This window comes from Adiantum capillus-veneris, chromosome 30 (assembly GCF_014529385.1).
Source record: "Adiantum capillus-veneris isolate H3 chromosome 30, ASM1452938v2, whole genome shotgun sequence".
NCBI classification, from domain to species: domain Eukaryota; kingdom Viridiplantae; phylum Streptophyta; class Polypodiopsida; order Polypodiales; family Pteridaceae; genus Adiantum; species Adiantum capillus-veneris.
This window is the reverse complement of record NC_140960.1, coordinates 63,816,353-63,835,304: the sequence shown is the minus strand read 5'-3', so window position 1 is coordinate 63,835,304 and position 18,952 is coordinate 63,816,353. Positions and strand designations below refer to the sequence as shown.

Here is an 18,952-nt window from a genome sequence, read left to right as displayed (position 1 = left end):
AGCTTCTCTTAAAAAGTTCTTAAAATAAAGCAATGCCCAAAAATCTTTTATTTTCAGCTTGCGTAGGAGTTTTTTTGCTGCTTTATTTCCGTACAACATTCAGCGCAAAAAGCGGGGTCCGTACGGCCTGCCACGTTAGCACCTTCTCCGCAATTCTCTGATTTTCATACAGTCTGTTGTACAGCCTGCCATCGTATTTTGCGGTGCAGATTCAGGGAATGCCGTACAGCCTGGCGACATTCTTTGCGGGATGTCCCTTCTTGTGTGTGTATCCGGGCTGCCACGTCATTGGTTTGTGACATTAATAATGCCCCAGATTTGCCAGAAAATTGGGATTTAATGCCCACTTTTAAGTGTAAAGGTCAGTGGCCGGTTAGTTTGAACGTGGCCACATTTAATAAACTTAAAAAAAACCCAATCTTGGCGTGAGGAAACTCCAGCAACAAGCGCTTTTCTATTTTGCGATCTCTCTCTCTCGCTCTCTCTCATATGAAGTGCCAGATGGTTAGAGTAGTCCTACGCAAGGCATATAAGCACGTAGCGCTATCATCTGTGGGGGCTCTGTCAGGGCACGGGCACCAGGTACCAACGGAAAAGAACAAACTGAACAGACTTTTAGCACTTGCACAACAATTGAACTGAAAGAGAGAGAGAGAGAACACATGACAGAGTTGTGGAACTCCACCCTAGAGAGTACTGGCCCCAAACCTTAGCTTCCCTTTCGGTATTTCTTTATATTAGTTTGAACTCAGTACAATGCCAGTACTCGCACTTTGCACCTTCACCCGGAAGAGTGCCAAAGATTGAGCCCTTTGCACTTATTTAAAGGCCCTTGCCTTGAAAAGCAGTCTACATGAAAAGCTTGAAACTCAAAAGCAACTAGCTCAAAAGCTGGCGCCTAAAAACAAGCAGCGCGTTTTGCGGAAATCCGTACAAGTGCCACGTCAGGCATCGTAAATCGCGGAAATCCGTACAGGCTGCCACGTCAACATGTCAGTGCAATTTGCGGATTGTCTGTATTGCCACCATGTCATCAGTCGCTACGCAAATCTTTGTGTATGTGTGTTGGTCTTGCTTTATTTTAATGCTTTTAGGTCCCTTGGGTCCCATCGGATGGGGTCCCATAAGTTGGTGGAAACTCTTCTGTAAAAATAGGCCACTCGGCCAAACTTTGCAAGTTGGTGAAACTTCTTGTGCTACTTCTAGGGTTTAGGCTTCTCGACTGGGATTTGCAAGTTGGCTTCGTTTTTCAGTGTCTTGACATGTCAGCAGCTTGTGACATCCCCCCTTCTTGAAAGAAAGTAATAATCCATGATTACAGTATATCTGCAAGACAACTCAAGTTAGCTAAATTTTTTTTTTCCCCGAGGGTCATTCCGAGGAACATTTCGAGGGACAATCAATTTTCTCATTCCAAATCGGAGCTCTTGATTTCTTGGGTCGTTGGCTTCCCAAAAGAATCTCATCCAATAAGGAGTCTCATTCCAAATTGGAGCTCTTGATATCCTGGGTCGTTGGCTTCCCAGAAGTATCTCATCCAGTAAGGAGTCTCATTCCAGATCGGAACTCTTGATATCCTGGGTTGTTGGTTTCCAAAAATATCTAATCCAATAAGGAATATTCAGTGGTTGGCACATCACAATGCAACACAGATGCTCACATATGCATGTCACAAGACACTACGAACAACGCCGCTGAGCACTTCCCCGAGATAGACGGTCTGCGGTATGAAGCTACTTAACGACTACCTTGTCACTCCCCTGCAAATAACCTAAAAAGGTCCGGGCCATGAGTTCAGAGGACTAGGTTCAAGCATACAACCAAACGCTCCCCAGACATCCCGTCTGCGTCGTTCGGAGGTTTTTCAGCATACAACGAAACTCTCTCGAGACATCCCGACTGCGTCATTCCAAGGTTTAGACAATACCAAAACACCATTTCTCACTACTTCACTTGGGAGTAAATTACCAATCAATGAAATCAGTATTTAAAACCAGAGTCAACTTCTGAGCTAGCTCGACTTCTACTTCTCCACCCTCTACCTCATAATCAATGTGCATTTGCTTCAAGAATTCTGGATGGATGAAGTTTTTTGAAGCTTCAGGGTCAAAGAAAATAAAGGCTTTCAAGGCGTTGACTTTGCCATATGCGTGACATAATTCATTTGTACTTTCAAGGCGTATGCCACAGATATCAGGGACTCGTCCAATAGCGGGTCTAGCTTTCTTAGTTGGAGGTGGCACTGAGGATCGTTCTGTCGTGGGAGCAGAACGTTGCTCTGTAGACGTCGAGGCTCGCTTAGGGCATGTGGTGAACATATGCAAGTGGGTGTCCATGTATTTGGGTCTCGTCACAAAGCCGTCCTCCGTAAGCTGGAGAAGATGCTCTATGTAGAAAGCCATCATCGTGCCCAGCTCCTGTGCCGGCTGTATCCAAGTCATCCTAGTGTTTAGCTGAGTCAGGTCCTGACGGATGAGCCTGGTGATCTCAGACTGTGTAAGAGTTAGAGAGGGTGCATCCAGTGAGTACTGGAAGGGGGGCAATCTGTCCACGCTGAACCCATGTGCCTGAAACCATAAAGTCATCTCCCCGTACCAGCATGCTATATCTCCCTGCATAGCTAACTGTCGAGAGGACTCAAGTGCTAGGCGGGCATATCCGTCTCTAGGAAGGTCACACGCGGTGTATAAAGGAGACTGATTTAGTGAGCGTCTCAACCACTAGTGGGGGGGCAGTAGGCTTTGCTCGGATAACGTCACGTGGTATTGAAACCTTGGCTCTAATAAGCCGCGAGATCATAGAGACCAGAGGCTTCTCCATGTCCCCCGATCCATCAGTGCGACCTGTCCTCCCATGATGGTCCGATGTAGGCCCCCATATCTGAGCTCCGTAGAGCAATGTGGAAGCCGCCAAAGTGTGAAAGAGCTAGAGCTTCGACCGAGGCTCCTGAAATTGAACTGGTGAGCACATCCTCTCCAATCCACCCAATGTTGCATAGGCTTTGGTTAGTCTAGTCTCTGCTGCTCTCCTCAGTGAAAATGCTGGTCGGCTAAACATCACCCCAAGGTAAGTGTAAGCATCTGTATACTCCACTGTCTCATGGCTGTATGTAAATGCGGGTGCTGATCTCCTGATTCTGTGTGGGGTGGTATTAAACACCATAACCTTGGTTTTACCAAGGTTGACAGACGAACCACTTTCATGGGCAAACCTATGCAAAGCATCCAAGTGCCGTTGCATCCCCTCTGGAGAGTTGGAGATCAACACAAAATCATCAGCATATAACAATAGTGGAATCCATGTCCCTGCCAGCTGTGCACCTCTATCACCATCTCTCTCAATATAGTCAGAAACCTCATCCACTTACATACCAAATAGAGTAGGAGAGAGGGGGCAGCCCTGCTTCACCCCAATAGCAGAGCATGTGTATTTGTATTCTCCACATCAATCCTACATTCCTCTGATTTTCTGGATTTTCAAATTTCCTAATTTTTGTTTACTGTCTGGCTGGGTTTTCAAATTTCCTGATTTCTGCTTACTGTCTGGTCTGTCCGGGCAGTGGCTGGGAACCTGTACGAGCAGTGGTGGGTAGAGGAGGGACAAGTGTGACGAGAGCGAACAGGGGTGGCAGGTGGGCCTGCACGACCTGCAGAGCCAGTGTCAGCACAGAGAGAGAGAGAGAGAGAGAGAGAGAGAGAGAGAGAGAGAGAGAGAGAGAGAGAGAGAGAGAGAGAGAGAGAGAGAGAGAGAGAGAGAGAGAGAGACAATGGGGGCTGGAAGAGGGTGGGGGGGGGAGAGCGCGACATGGGGCAGAGAGAAATGAAGTGGAATGAAATGTTATATTAACGTCTTCAAAAGGCCAAAATGACCTATGAGACGAAACTGTTACAAAATTGTGAATTTGATACCATGTCTGGGTACAAAAATACTAGAACAAAAATACTTCTACTACTAGAATCCATCCTCATCTGCACTCTGGATGTCGAGAGAGTATGGCTCGAATTCTCTATTGTAGTCTCCGTCGATGGTGTGTAGCCCCTCTCCTCAATCATGGCCGTCTGGATCTCCGTAGCTCCAATGCTCGGTCAATGAGAGTGCCGATAGTGGTCGAATGAGTGGGGGCCGAGCTCTGCAGTGATGGCTGCTCCTCTGGCTGTCCCATATCTAGTGAAAAGAAATCTGTAATCTGTCTCTGGGACTTTCTCCCTCTAGCTCTCCCCAGTAAAGTGTCTCTATATCTGTGTAAGTCAAGTAGATATAGCCCAAGACATCTCTGATCCTCATAAATCATGACCCTAGAGAAAGGACCGAAACCCTCTCTAAATAAGCAGTGGAAACGGCCCCAAATCTCATAGTACACTGTGCAATGATGTATGTAATGTAGCTCTGTCTCATGGCTCTAGCTGGCATAAGCGGCATATCCTGTTGTCTGCTGGTATCCCTCTAAATCTACCAATCTCTAGCTGATGTGAGGATGTGCGTATCTGACCAATGGCACACCGCAAACCATGAGACATATGTGTATCCATGTAGCTGGGTCGAATCACAAACCCATCTCCTGTGAGGTGGAGAAGATGCTCTCTATAGAAAGCCATCTTCGTGCCCACTCCTGTGGAGGCTCTATCCATGGCCTCCTCGTATCCAGGTGGATCAGGTCCTGACTAATGAGTCTAGTAATCTCTACCCGTGTAAGAGACATTGAGGGTGTCTGAAGAGTATACTGGAAAGGGGGCAGCCTGTCCATGGTGAAGCCATGCATCTGAAACCATGATGTCATCTGTGCATACCAGGAAGTGTCCCCCTGAAGAGCTAACTGTCTGGGAGACTCAAGGGCCAGTCTAGTATATCTGTCTCTAGTAGTATTCCACGAGCTGTGCACAAAGGAGACTGATCTGGTAAGCGCCTCAATCTCCATAGGAGAGGCAGCTAGCTTTGCTCGAATGATAGCGTGGGTACGGAGGCCTTGGCTCTGATCAACGGAGAGATCATAGATACCAAGGGCCTCTCCATACGTCTCCAACCATCCTGGCCTACAGAAGGTCCCCATATCTGCATCACGTACAACATAGCTGAGGCTACTAAAGTATCAAAGAGCCATAACTTTGTCCGAGGTTCCGGGAACTGAACCTGTGAACACATCCTTTCCAATCCTTCCAAGGCCGTATAAGCTCTAGTCCTTGCTGCTCTCCCCAAAGAAAACCTCGGCCCAGCGAAGACAACCCCAAGGTAAGTGTATGCATCTGTATACTCTACAATCTCCTGACCATATGTGAAAGTCGGTGCTGATTTCCTGATCCAATGTGGTGTGGTGTTAAACACCATAACCTTGGTTTTACCAAGGTTTACAGACAATCCAATATCCTCTGCAAAACTGTGTAATGCATCCAACTGTTGCTGCATACCCTCTGGTGAGTCAGAGATCAACACAATATCATCAGCATTTAACAACAATGGGATCCACGTCCCTGCCAGCTGGGCACCTCTATCACCCTCTCTGTCAATGTAATCAGACACCTCATCAACATACATACCAAATAGAGTAGGAGACAATTTGCAACCCTGTTTCACCCCAATGGTGGAGTGAACTAAATCAGATATCCCTTCCGGGGTGCATACATGTCCCATCACTAATTTGTATAGAGCCATATTCCCTCAAATCAACACTATGGGCACCCCCATCTCCTGTAGTCTGCGCATCAATCGAGCTCTCGGTACCATGTCAAATGCTTTGCGGAAATCCACAAAGCTACAATAAATCCGTCTCCCATGTGAACTGCCCTCCTCAATGATGGCTCTGAGTGTCAGAATATGATCAAGAGTGGAAAAACCTCTCGTGAAACTGGCCTGACCCTTTGCTCGTACACCCTCCCCTCTCCCCAATTACTCAACTGCTGCTCAAGAATGGATGCATACAACCGTGCCCATGTGTGCCCAACCATAATAGTGCGGTAATTCCCAGGCTCTGTAGGATCACCTGCTTTGAAGACAGGCACAATAGTAGACAACCGCCAAGTCTCAGGTAACCCCTCACACATGGCACGATTGAACAACACTGCAAGAACCTCTACCAGCATATCTCTAGCATGTGTAAAGTGCTCTGCTACTAGACCATCATGATCATATGTCTTGTTGGTCCTCATCCTATCAATTGCTCTCTTTACCATCTCAATGATAAAGGTGTTGGTAGGTGGGCATGGTTCTGTAGGATTTGGAAGGAGGTCCTGTCCAGGAACCGTGTATAACGATGAGGCATACTGGCCCCACACATCAGGAGAAGTAATCAATGGGGGAGGGGAGTGCTCATGAAAGAATCGCCATGCCTCTCTTGAGTCTCTACTTAAGAATAGCTTATACAAGTCTCGCTCCATCTGGGCCAAGTAAGCTTGTTTCTTCTGTTGTACAAGGCGTCGGGAAGCAATCCGTGATTGTAAGCGATGACTCCTAAAAGAAGATCCCTCTAAAGCTGGGCTCTCATCTCTCTGCACTCCTCATCATACCAACTATTTTGGGGCATGCTCCGAGAATATCGTCTCCGACCCGGCTGAGTGTGTGGGTATGCCTCTTATGCTGCACCATGCAGTGTCTCAGTCAGTAAAGTGGTGCACTTCTCCATTGAGAGGCTAGACCAGCTGTGCATAGACGGCTATAGATCTCATCTGTATAAACTGAGTCAGTCTCTGGCGTAAATGTATAACGGGTATGTGACCTACCTCCTGATGTCTGGGCTGCACTATATTGAAATGAAACAAAAAAATTCAAAAGTGCATGATCCACTGCTACACCCACTGGTCTGGCTCTAGTATGAAATTCTGAATACAAGGAATAAAGCTCGGCTATGCCATAACATAGTCCACTGTACTGGCCCCGTGTGTGTGTGGAAAGCATGTGAAACGGGCTGCTCCAGGAAATCGCTGTAAGCCATTAAGCATGGCTAACCCATGTGCACTGGTTATCTCCGTGAGGTATCTCCCATACTTCGTCTGCTCTCTGTCATGTGAGAATCTGTCAAGCCCCAACTCACCCACATCCAGCTCTCTAAGCATCTCATCTGAAGTGTCCTGAGTTGCCCGTTCGGGCATTGAAGTCCCCTAGGAGGATGATATCACCATCCCTAGAAAACTCCCATATATCATTATCTAGTATAGAGAAAGGCGACTGTCGTATGGATGCAGCATATACTGACTTACCGGGGGGGAAGTAACATATGGCAATGTATAGAAATCGGCCTGTGTCAGCTCTCAACCTCGCCCACATGTATCTAGCATGATCATCTCTCCGTACAATATGTAGTAGTGGTTGTAACTCCTCCCTAAATAGCACTGCTACTCCTCCTGAACCTCTACTCCCATGCTTAGAGCTCGCGATTGTCCTGTGGGTTGTCTCCCATCTGTATCCCACCACATGTGGCATAAGCTGTCTGGGGGCTTGATGCGTCTTTGAGAAGAAAACAATGTCCTTGTCTCTGAAACTGTCCTCAAAGGCACCAACGTCCAACCTCATAGATCCATTACAATTCCAAGTAGCCATCTTCAGTGTGGTCCCATAGGTCTCACACCGTCATGTAGAGCGCCTCTCTACAATCACCACCCAACCATCTCTGTAAAAGGCCATCTTTCTCTTCTCCCTTGCCGCCCTTGCCGCTGTAATCTCTGGCATTACCTCTCTCATATGCGCAAGCTGTGAGAGAGTGAGATCATCACCGAGAAAAATACCTATCTTCTTGAGAGTAGGCCTCTTTCTCAAGAATTCCTTCTTCTCTTCCAAGGAGGGGAAGCGTAGTATGAGAGCTCTCCCTTTTGAAGATTCTCCCGGGCCATCACTCCTCTTGCCCACTCTCCATGCCTTTGTGTGTGAAGGCTTGTCCACCCCCATCATTGATGTGAGGCTTGTGACCTCTTTTTCCACATTGTTTATGTCCTTGAGGCCGGTTACCCTCACATGTAGAGCCCGCATCCTCCTCCTTTGTTCCTCTTCGAGGGTCATGTTAATAAGAGTGGGTGTACAAGGAGCTTCCTTACCTTTCCCTTTCTTGGCAACCTCGATCCATTTTTCGGCATCCTCTACTTTATTTTTTGTTTCAGAGATGACCGCGGCCCATGACTTCTTCTCCTCACCTTCCTTGATAACCCGTATTGCTTCTCTCATGGTATTCAATTCTTCCATCATGGCTGATTGAATTTCGCCTTCTTCGAGCTGCCTACTTTTTGCTTGTAGATTTCGTATGATGGAATCTTGGATGACCACTTTCTCCTCGAGCGTAGCGATCCTCCTACACATGCCATCTCTTTCTTCAATCCATCTTTGAAGAATAATGCTCCTCTCCTTCCTCCACTCTTCAACTTCGTTTCTCCATTTTCTCATTTCCTTCTCTATTGCCGACATCCTTTTCCCTGTCCGCATGAAAGAGGCTTTGTGGGCGGCCGGGGAGGGATGCGTCTTCTTATACGTGGGGGAAGCGGTTGGCACTTCCTCAATGCTTCCCATGATTGAGAGATAGATAGATAGATAGATAGATTCATTATCGTCCTCGGAGGTCACATATGACCCATGGGACCTGGAAAAAAAAAGGGATCATTACAAAACGGGGTTTTCAGAGGGGTACATATCAGTTAAGGACTGAGGGTCCATTGGAAGGAAAAAGAGACAAAAAGGAAATTGTAGATCCTAAGGGGGGTCGGGAGATGGAGGTGTCGGTTTAGGAGTTCGAAATTCTTGGATGATGGCTTTACCGCCTCGATAGACAGCCCATGTACCTTGTTTATGAGCTTCGTGCATCTTCTTGAGCTCACTTGCCTTGAGCTTGAGTTGATTTGGGGTCAATTCCTCGGCAATCCAAAGTGTTCTTCCCTTAAGGAGGCGAGATTGTTGTAGTAGCTTCATTCGTGTTTCCTTGTCCTTGAATGTAAGAATACATTGCTTAGGTGGCACTCGTTTGTTCGTATCGTTGATCCAAGAGATAGAATCAGGCTCAATGTGAATTGGTTGGAGAATATCATTGAGCTTGGTGATGGCTTCTTCGAGTGTGTCTTCCTCGGTGCACCATGGGGAGTTGAGCCCTCCAATCCTTACCTTCAATCCAACAGACTCTTGCAGTCGGTTTTCTTGTAGTGCTTTTTGTATTTGAGTGTCAAGCTGCTTGTGTGTTACCTCATGTATTTGTTTTTGTGATGCCACAACAGTTTCGGTGAGGGAGGCTTCAATCTTCTGGGCTTTTGCAAGTAGATCTTGACTCTCAGCTTCCTTTGTTTCCTCAAGCAACTGCAGGCGTTGCTTAAGCGATTCGTTCTCCTTGATTAACTCTTGGATTTGCGCCTCTAGGATTGTGATCCGTGTATCTTGGCGAGCAAAGGGGTCTTTTCTTGGGCCAGCTACCATCGCAAGAAAGCTCTTGCGGTTGTGGGCTGGGGTACTAGGAGAAGACATGGTCCGGCGGATGCAAGCTTGTACACACTAAAAGGGGAGAGAGAGAGAGAGAGAGAGAGAGAGAGAGAGAGAGAGAGAGAGATAAAAATATAAGAAACCCTAAAAAATTAGCAAGAAACGCTTGTGAAACCTATTAAACAGTAAAACACAGTTTTGAAACCCTAAAAAGCAGCAAAAAACAGTGGCGAAACTCTAAAAAACAGCAAGAAACGGTGACGAAACCCTAGAAAAAAAGAAAAAAAAAAACAGTTTCGAAATCCTAAAAACAGCCAAAAGGCAATTTCGAAAACCTAAAAACAGCAAAGAAGAAGTGGCGAAACCTTGAAAACAGTGAGAGATCCATGAGAGAGAGAGAAAGAAAGAAAGAGTTTTAACGTCTCTGTCAGGCCGAAATCGGCCTATGAGACAAATCGCTCCTCAGTGGCACGGCGCTCCCGGGCTCGAATCTCCTCGATCTGTCGGTGGTGGGAGCTCGCGCCCCTGTAGCCTGTGACTCGTGGTCGTCGTCTAGCTCGGTTCACCTCCGCCTGTGGGAGTGTCACTCCCCTCTGAGTGTCTGGTGAGGGGGGGGCGGAAATCCTCTGAAAGAAGTCTGTGAGCTGCGACTGTCTCCCCTCTGTCTGTGTAGCTGTGTGTGGCTGTAGTAGTGTGTCCCGATGGCTCTGTATCTCTAGTAAGAAACGTCCGAGCTGTCTCTGATCTCGAGATTCCATGATCTCTCGGAGAGTGGGCTGTCCTCTGAATAAGGCCTCATACCTGCCTCTGATCTCAGTGTATGCTCTGCATCTACATACAAAGTGCTCCTCACTCTCCACCTCCTCTGTGCAGGCTCTGCAGATTCGCTCCTCCCTGGGAACACCAGTATGTCTCCCGATCTCAATCTCTAACCTGTGTGAAGCCACTCTCAGCTGACCAATCGCCACCCGTGAGCTATGTGGTATATATGTGTCCATGTAGCGTGGTCTCTGTATGAACCCCCCAGACAATATGGTGAGAAACTGGTCTCTGTAATCTGACATCCTCGTCCGCAAGCTAGGTGCCTCCCAGACTCTCCTAGTGTATAGCTGCCACAGATCCTGTCTCAATACCAAGTTCCTCTCACTGCGAGAGAGGTGAACATATGGTGAGTGGGGGTCGTACTGGAATGGTGGTAGGCTCTCCATGTCAAGACCGTGTCCCTCAAACCATGCGCTGACCTGAGAGAGAGAGAGAGAGAGAGAGAGAGAGAGAGAGAGAGAGAGAGAGAGAGAGAGAGAGAGAGAGAGAGAGAGAGAGAGAAGAAGAAGAAGAAGAGAGTTTTAACGTCGTAGGAAACTATCCCAAGAGACCTTAAAGATCTAGCCGACGAGGAGAGAGAGAGAGAGAGAGAGAGAGAGAGAGAGAGAGAGAGAGAGAGAGAGAGAGAGAGAGAGAGAGAGAGAGAAATGAAATGAAATTGTTGTATTAACGTCTTCAAAAGGCCAAAGTGACCTATGAGATCAGAAAGTTACAATGCAGTGTATCTGATACAAAGTCAGATTAACAAAATAAATTAAATTAGGATAACAAAATATAAATACTGCGGAATCCTAAACTAAGCTGATAGGTGTGAAAGGTGAAAGGCGTGAAATGTGTGAACTAAGCAGTACAGTGTGTAGACAATATGGGAGGGAAGTAGAGATCCATCTTCATGTGCACTCTGGACGACGAAAAAGTATGGCTTGAATCCTTTGCTGTAGCCTCCTTCGAAACTGTGTAGCTCCTCTTCTCCATCGGGGTCGTCTAGATCTTCCTAGCTCCAATGCTCGGTCTATGAGAATGCTAGTAGTGCGGGCAAACCTCTCCATTGTTGGCTGCTCCTCTGTCTGTTCTTCTGGGTGTACAATATCTAGTGTAAAGAAATCTGTGATTTGTCTCTTGGGTTGTCTCTCTTCAGCTCTCCTCAGTAAAGTTTCTCTATGCTTGTGTAACTCAAGTAGATATAGCCCAAGACATCTCTGATCCTCATAACTCATGACCCTAGATAGAGGCCCAAAACCTTCTCTGAATAGACAATGAAAACGGCCTCGTATCTCATAGTACACTGTGCAATGACATATGTAATGTACCTCTGTCTCTGGCTCTAGATGGCATAAGCGGCATATCCTGCTATCTGCTGGTGTCCCTCTGAATTTGCCAGTCTCAATCTCGAGCTGATGTGAGGACGTGCGTATCTGGCCAATGGCACATCGCAAACCATGAGAAAGATGCGTGTCCATATAGCTAGGTCGAATCACAAACCCATTCCCCATGAGGTGGAGAAGATGCTCTCTATAGAAAGCGATCTTTGTGCCCAACTCGTGTATCAGCTCTATCCATGTCCTCCTCGTGTCCAACTGGATCAGATCCTGACGAATGAGTCTATTAATCTCTACCCGCGTCAGAGACCTCAAGGGTGCCTGTAGAGAGTATTGAAAAGGAGACAATCTGTGTGAAACCATGTGTCTGAAACCATGATGCCATCTGTGCATGCCAACATAATGTATCCCCATTAAGAGCTAATTGTCTGGAGGACTCTAGAGCCACCCTCGCATATTTGTCTCTCGTAGTATCCCGCAGACTGTGTACAAAGGAGATTGATCTGGTAAGCGCCTCAATCTCCATGGGGGGGTAGCTAATTCCGCTTGAATGATATCATGCGGTACGGAAGCCTTGGCTCTAATCAGCCGGGAGATCATAGATACCAGGGGCTTCTCCATACGCCTGCAACCATCCTGGCCTACAGAAGGTCCCCAAACCTGCACCCCATATAACATAGTAGAGGCAACCAAAGTATCGAAGAGCCATAACTTTGTCCTAGGTTCCTGGAACTGAACCTGCGAACACATCCTCTCCATTCCTTCCAGAGCCGCACCAGAGCCTAGTCTTTGCCGCTCTTCTCAAAGAAAATCTCGGCCCAGTAAAGACTACCCCCAGGTAAGTGTATGCATCTGTATACTCCACAACCTCCTGACCGTATTTGAAAGTAGGTACTGATCTCCTGACCCATTGCGGTGTGGTGTTAAACACCATAACCTTGGTTTTACCTAGGTTTACACACAATCCACTATCCTCTGCAAAATTGCGTAGTGCATCCAAATGTCGTTGCATACCTTCTGGTGAGTCAGATATCAGCACAATATCATCAGCATATAGCAACAATGGGATCCACGTCCCTGCCACAGCTGGGCACCCCTGTCACTCTCTTTGTCAATGTAATCAGACACCTCATCAACATACATACCAAATAGAGTAGGAGACAATGGGCAGCCCTGTTTCACTCCAATAGTAGAGTGAACTAAATCAGATACCCGTTCCGGAGTGCGTACATGTCCCATCACTGATCTGTACAAAGCCATAATCCCCCAAATCACCTCTATGGGCACCCTCATCTCTTGTAGTCTGCGCATCAATCGAGCTCATGTCAAATGCTTTGCGAAAATCCACAAAGCTACAATAGATCCGTCTCCCATGTGCTCTGCCCTCCTCAATGATGGCCCTGAGTGTCAGAATATGATCAAGAGTGGAGAAACCCCTCCTGAAGCCGACCTGACCTTTTGCTCGTACACCCTCGCCCTCTGCCCAATTACTCAAGTGTTGCTCCAAAATAGATGCATACAACCGTGCCAATGTGTGTCCAACCATAATAGTGCGGTAGTTCCCAGGCTCTGTAGGGTCACCAGCCTTGAGGATGGGCACAATATTAGACAACCTCCAACTCACAAGTAACCCCTCACACATGGCACGATTGAACAACACTGCGAGAACCTCCATCAGCATATCCTTGGCATGTATAAAGTGCTCCGCTACTAGACCGTCATGATCATATGCCTTCCCGGTCCTCATCCTGTCGATGGCCCTTTGTACCATCTCAGATGTAAAGAAAGTGCTCGTAGCTGGGCAAGGCTTGGTAGGGTCTGGAAGGGGTTCCTGTCCAGGAACCGTATATAGTGATGTCGCATATTGGCCCCACACATCAGGTGAAGTAATCACTGGGGGAGGGGGGTGCAAATGGAAGAGTCGCCATGCCTCTCCTGAATCCCTACTCAAGAACATCTGATATAAGTCTCGCTCCATCTGAGCTAGGTAAGCTCGCTTCTTCCGTCGCACAAGGCGTCGGAAAGCAATCCGAGACTGTCTGTAAGTGATGACTCCTAAAAGAAGATCCCTCTGAAGCTGGGCTCTCATCTCTCTGCACTCCTCATCATACCAACTTGCTCCCAGAATGTCGTCTCTTGCCTGGCTGAGTGTGTGGGTATGCCACTGATGCAGCCCCATGCATTGTCTCAGTCAGTAGAGTGGTGTAAATGTATAACGGGTGTGGACCTACCTCCTGATGTCTGGGTTGTACTATACCTCCTGATGTAGAGAGAGAGAGAGAGAGAGAGAGAGAGAGAGAGAGAGAGAGAGAGAGAGAGAGAGAGAGAGAGAGAGAGAGAGAGAGAGAGAGAGAGAGAGAGAGAGAGAGAGAGAGAGAGTTATCATGCTTGATAAATGCAGACTGCTCAACTTCCGGCTCGCTCGACTTTTTCTCTGTAAGGCCTTGAGGGTTCCTTTATGTATGTCTTTAAGTTCAAGCTATGTCCTTTGCCTGAAATTCAACTGTTGTAAACCATGGTAGCCAGATTTTGATCCTCTAAAAGCTTTGCATGCAAGAGATTTGCTCCCTCCAAACCCAAGAGTCCGTCCTCTTGATAACCTGAGCTCATGCCGTAGGATCCTACCAGAGGTGCTTGAATTTGGTGAATCCTTTTTAATGGGTACATTGGATCTTTTTGGAGTGGAATAATGCATCGTACCTGGGTGGTGTTTGGAAACAGGAAGTTCCAGAATCTATTATCAATGCACCAGCAAAAGCTCCTCGCTCAGTGGAGTCTATCCAAGCCCAAGAGAGGGCAAAGGTTTGCTGGATTCTCCCTTTCTTTCTTGTTTCTGTCCATTGTCAGAATCAAGAGTGATCACTTTACTGGATTCTCCCTTTATTGTATTGCCAGAATCAAGAGTGATGCATTTGATAACACTCTGAAGTTTGACTAGGCACATCAGTGATCACTTTTCTGGATCCTCCCTTTCTTTCTCGTTTCTGTCTATTGTCAGAATCAAGAGTGATGCATTTGATACCACTTTGAAGTTTTCAATTATTTGGTGTAAGCTCTTTTGTACCAGGAATACTTGCTTGGCATCACATACTCTGATAAGCTGGATTATATGAATATTCTTTGTTGCTTGTTGTGATAGTACGCAAATCTCTGAGTGCTGAATACACCACGTTTGTTGAGTTGATGTTGCGGGAAAAAATCTCCTTGTAAGGAGGGTTTGCCATTTTTAAGGTGACAATTCTTGTTTATATTAAAATGATAGGCAGAGTGTAAAGAAAGTTCTACCTCAAATTTTTTTTTGATTGCTCTAGTAATACAATCATAGAGTGATTTTCCTTTTAGTAATCTCGACAAATGTCAATTTCTAAGCCAGTTTCTTCTTACCCAAGGTGGATGGATGGAAAGAAACTTCTTGGTTGAGGTTCTATTCATGCTTTGCAGGCTCATAAATCTGTCCTCCTACAAAAAGCTGCGGAGCGTGAGCGTCAAGTTAAGATTTTTGACAAGATTGCAGGTAACGTTTCTTAACAAAGATGATTGCACAAGGTTCAAAATTAACATGATTAAGTAGGGTATTCATTTTTCATGATGTCTGTTTTTCCTATGTTGCTTAGTTGATGCATTGATGGAGTGTTCTTATTGTTTCCTAGAGAAATCCAAGCATGGGCCTCTGGGTCTTTTGGCAGAGTGCTATCAGTGCAAATTAAGAATTAAAGTCTGGACGAGACACACCCATGGCGTTCGTGGTACTCTAATTGGTTTTCTTATTGCTTTTGATAAGCATCTAAACCTGGTACGCAGTAAAGTTTGCATTGCATCACAAACTTTGCCTATGGTCAGGACCTAATGAAGTTCAGATCTTTCTTCTACTTATGAAACACATTGCTACTTTTAAATGATGTTTTGACAGGTTTTGCGTGACATTGATGAAGAATATTCAGGTCAGTATTCATGCCTGTTGTATTGCAATGCATTCTTGTCTGCTTCTTTCCTACCAGTATTATCAATACAGGAAGCTATCTAAGGAAAACTTAATCAAGGTTCCCATCAGGCACACCTCAACATAGATTCTTGATCCTTTTAATTTGGCAATACCATTAAGGTGCTTGTGTTGCACTCAGCTTTTTGTGGAAACCGGTAAAGAGTAAAAAACGTGATCTGAATCATCTGATCACCCAGAACTTGGCTAAATTACATGTGTGGTGCTGTACTACTTGTACTCTTTGTAAACATTGGCGCAGCATTTACATATGTAGTCAGAGGCAAACAAAGACTTTTCAAAACACCAAGCAACTCTTTTGATCCTCTTTTGTTCTAAATGTTATCAGCTACATATGAGCTCCGTCCACCTCATGGGGTACTGGTTTGTAATTAGGCTTTCCATTTTCAGTTTACTTCTTTTCTCAGACAGCTGTATCACATCTCAGGTGTTGTAATTTTGGTTTCTTATTTTGTTTTTTGCAGACGTTAAGTATACGTCATATTTCTCTCTCTTCGTCTCTCTCTTTGTGTATTTGTCTCTTGCTCTTTATGTCCAATATACATGTGTGTGTGGACACACACACAAACACACAAAAGCACCTATAAACAAGCAGAGTACTGGAAATCATGTGCACACAGTGTAGATATTCATGGATGAGTTCTTAGGGGATTAAAAAAAATTTGAGTGGTACATTGTGGACAGTGCGACGCTGGATTCCTCGGCTTGTCCGACGTCGGGGACGATCTGCTTGTAACCAATCACTTGAGAAGAGCGAAAACACTTGCTGTCAGCCTTATTCAGTGGATTCTTCAGAAGCAAGAAGTGATCAATGCATGGTAGAGAAAGCTGATGACCAAAACGAAATTGACAGCCTCACATGTCAACTACAGGAGTTACGAGTATTCCCCAAATTAGAGCACAGGCGCCGGCATCTAAAGCAGGTTGCTCCCCTTTCTCTCTCTTTCCACACACACGCACACACACTTTTTTTTCCTAAGTAATGTCAGATTGAATTACCATTGAGAAACCTGAAAACGAGGAAAACCCATAGAAAATATTACAAACAGTAAATCAAAAACAGTCAAAGTAGAGCTCGTAATGACTAGCGGGGAGCTCCACCAAGTCATAGGCAACTTGAAGAGACCGTCGAAGAGATATCTTGAAGAAGGAAACATACTCCACTTGAATTTGCTGAAACATGAGGGAATTCCTTGCTCTCCACACTGTCTATGGCACCCAAATCTAACCCAGCCGAAGAAGTATGCAAGTAATGGCGGAAGCACACTAAAGATCCAGAAAAATCTACCAAAATGTATGTCAGGGAAACACATGTGAAGAGTTGTAGAGATGCAATCCACCATTTGTTGCGTACGAGAATAAGACCACAATAAATGTGGAATATTCTCAATGCCTGCACCACAGCGAACACATCGCGAAGAGGCCAATCTTCTAGGGCACAGTAATTTACCAGTCGGGAGAACCCCAACGATGCATCTCCACATAAATAATCGCTCCTTCAGAGGTACCTTAACATGCCACACTTTCATAACTTTACTCCGCCACCATGTAGCACCCTTATTCATATTCCATACCTTATTACAACTGATCTTGGATCCGGAAAGATGACTGCAAATGACAATACACTTTTTCTGAAAATATCGAACGGATCAAAGAACCAACGTAGAGCCAATCACAAATTCGAATTTCTACAACCAGCAGCGGAATGGGAGATATCGAGTCAATCAAATCCTTAATGGTGTCCCACATGCGCCTGAAGTGCATCCCAAGCCCAAATGTAAGAGCAGCCTGTCTAAACGAGAGCACCTGTCCATCAACGTTGTCAGGTATTTTTTGGATGAGCATAAAGTCACTAATTCATGCTAAAAAGCTTGCCCACTAGCTTCGTATATTTATGTACACATAGCCCTACGAGTTTGGAAGTGGCTCTGTAAAAATTCATGTACAAAGGTGTGATTTTGCCAAGCTTGAATGCTGATAATTTGGGTTGTTCGAGACTCTAAAATATGGTTTTTAATAAGTATTTTCAGCCGTGCTTTATAGCTTGTGAATTGGACTTGTACATCATGAGTTATGAGCATCCGAAGTGGGTGGTCTCAACTTAGAAGGTGATTGCAGGTGCATGCCAGAAGGGCAACTAGGCAAACTTGGGGGTCTAAGATTAGAAATGCTGAAGTTTTATATTTATGGAGATAGCTGAGGTGATGGGCTTCGAGCTGTGTGTTACGGTGCGTCATTTGGTGACCGGAGCAGCAAGGTATGCCTCGGGGAAAATTGTCAGAGAAGTCCTCTCATGCTTTGGGAGAAGCTTGGAATTTTTGGTGAAGTTGCAAAGGTTGGGGAGAGTTGCCATGTGGCATGGAAGTAATTTATATGGGAAGAGGAAAGGGGAAAGTGGAGGGTACATAGGGTTTCGGGAGCCCATGGTGTATCAAAGGTGAGAGGAGCTCTCTCAAGGCTTGGCTATGGGGGCTCGTGGGCTCATGGGGAAGGGGATGGTGAAATTTTTAGTCCATACCAGCTGCCCAGGCGCCTGGCCACTTTTTTTGGTCTCCGGACACTTGCCCCAATCCCATTCCTTGGTCAAAGGGTCACCGACAGGTCATTTTTCACCCAAAAAAGGCCAAAATTGGACCAATTAAAAGGTGTCTAAGGAGAAAACCATGTCGGCTAAGAGGAGAGAGAAAATCCCTTGGGATAAGAGCCAAAAAATCCCCCTTTTCAATAGTTGCAATTCTCTGCAAACCTGAAAAAACTTCCAGAGAGCTCATTTTTGAGCAAGAAAAAGGACACCTCCATGTTTGAGCGGCCATAACTTCTTTGTTTCTTCTCTGTTTTGGCCTATGGATACTCTACGGACATCTCCACAAGACGAGCTTTGTCATGATGTCCTTTGTTTCTCTTGATTTTGAGTGTGTTCCATGCTTGGAGGGTTTTTCATAAATCTCTACAAGTGTTTACCACAGGTGTTTTTGGTCGTGCAAAAGTTCTTCGTTCGGACGGTGTAGCTCATGCAAGGCTATAGGGGCATTCAATTTCCTTCTCGTTTGCACGCTAACAACGTCTATCACATATGTTATCTTGTTAATACCTTTCTGGGAGAGAAAATAAGCGTGTATACGAGAGCGTTGAACAAGAGTTTGATCAAAAACTCGACTCCAATGCAAACTCTTCAATCGAAGTGAATTTCCATAGGTGTCTTGGAAGCAATGGAGCATCTAGGTATTGTAGCTTCAAACTTACCAAAAACCACATCCCAATACGACGGCTGCCAATGGCTAAAAGTTGGTGTAGAAACCGCATGAGAGCACAGAAATGCAAACATTTGCGTCTAGGGCTGTTTTTGCACAACCAGCATGAATAACAAAGTAGCCTTCCTTGCTGTAACATGAGAACACAAATGTAGAATATTCAGATCACCACAATGCTTTGG

At 45.8% G+C, this 18,952-nt stretch overlaps 3 protein-coding genes across 6 annotated transcripts in view; 1 reads left to right on the top strand and 2 right to left on the bottom strand.

Moving 5' to 3' along the window:
* Positions 1–18,952, top strand: part of LOC147418084 (uncharacterized) — a 130,786-nt gene that overhangs the window by 11,601 nt on the left and 100,233 nt on the right. For 2 of the 4 annotated variants that reach the window (XM_086507367.1, XM_086507366.1), the window contains exons 3-9: positions 13,921–13,955; positions 14,042–14,149; positions 14,241–14,321; positions 14,961–15,033; positions 15,170–15,312; positions 15,430–15,460; positions 16,204–16,442. In XM_086507367.1, coding sequence (XP_086363493.1) covers positions 13,921–13,955; positions 14,042–14,149; positions 14,241–14,321; positions 14,961–15,033; positions 15,170–15,312; positions 15,430–15,460; positions 16,204–16,442 — 710 coding nt within the window. The remainder of the gene's footprint in view (positions 1–13,920; positions 13,956–14,041; positions 14,150–14,240; positions 14,322–14,960; positions 15,034–15,169; positions 15,313–15,429; positions 15,461–16,203; positions 16,443–18,952) is intronic. The other 2 variants (XR_015187344.1, XM_086507368.1) reach the window with 1 other exon arrangement.
* LOC147418088 (uncharacterized) lies at positions 7,558–8,496 on the bottom strand. Its single transcript, XM_086507448.1, has one exon. The coding sequence runs from the start codon at positions 8,482–8,484 to the stop codon at positions 7,558–7,560; it is 927 nt and encodes a 308-aa protein (XP_086363574.1). The 5' UTR covers positions 8,485–8,496.
* On the bottom strand, positions 8,496–9,275 carry LOC147418087 (uncharacterized). The gene has a single exon (XM_086507449.1). The coding sequence runs from the start codon at positions 8,878–8,880 to the stop codon at positions 8,665–8,667; it is 216 nt and encodes a 71-aa protein (XP_086363575.1). The 5' UTR covers positions 8,881–9,275; the 3' UTR covers positions 8,496–8,664.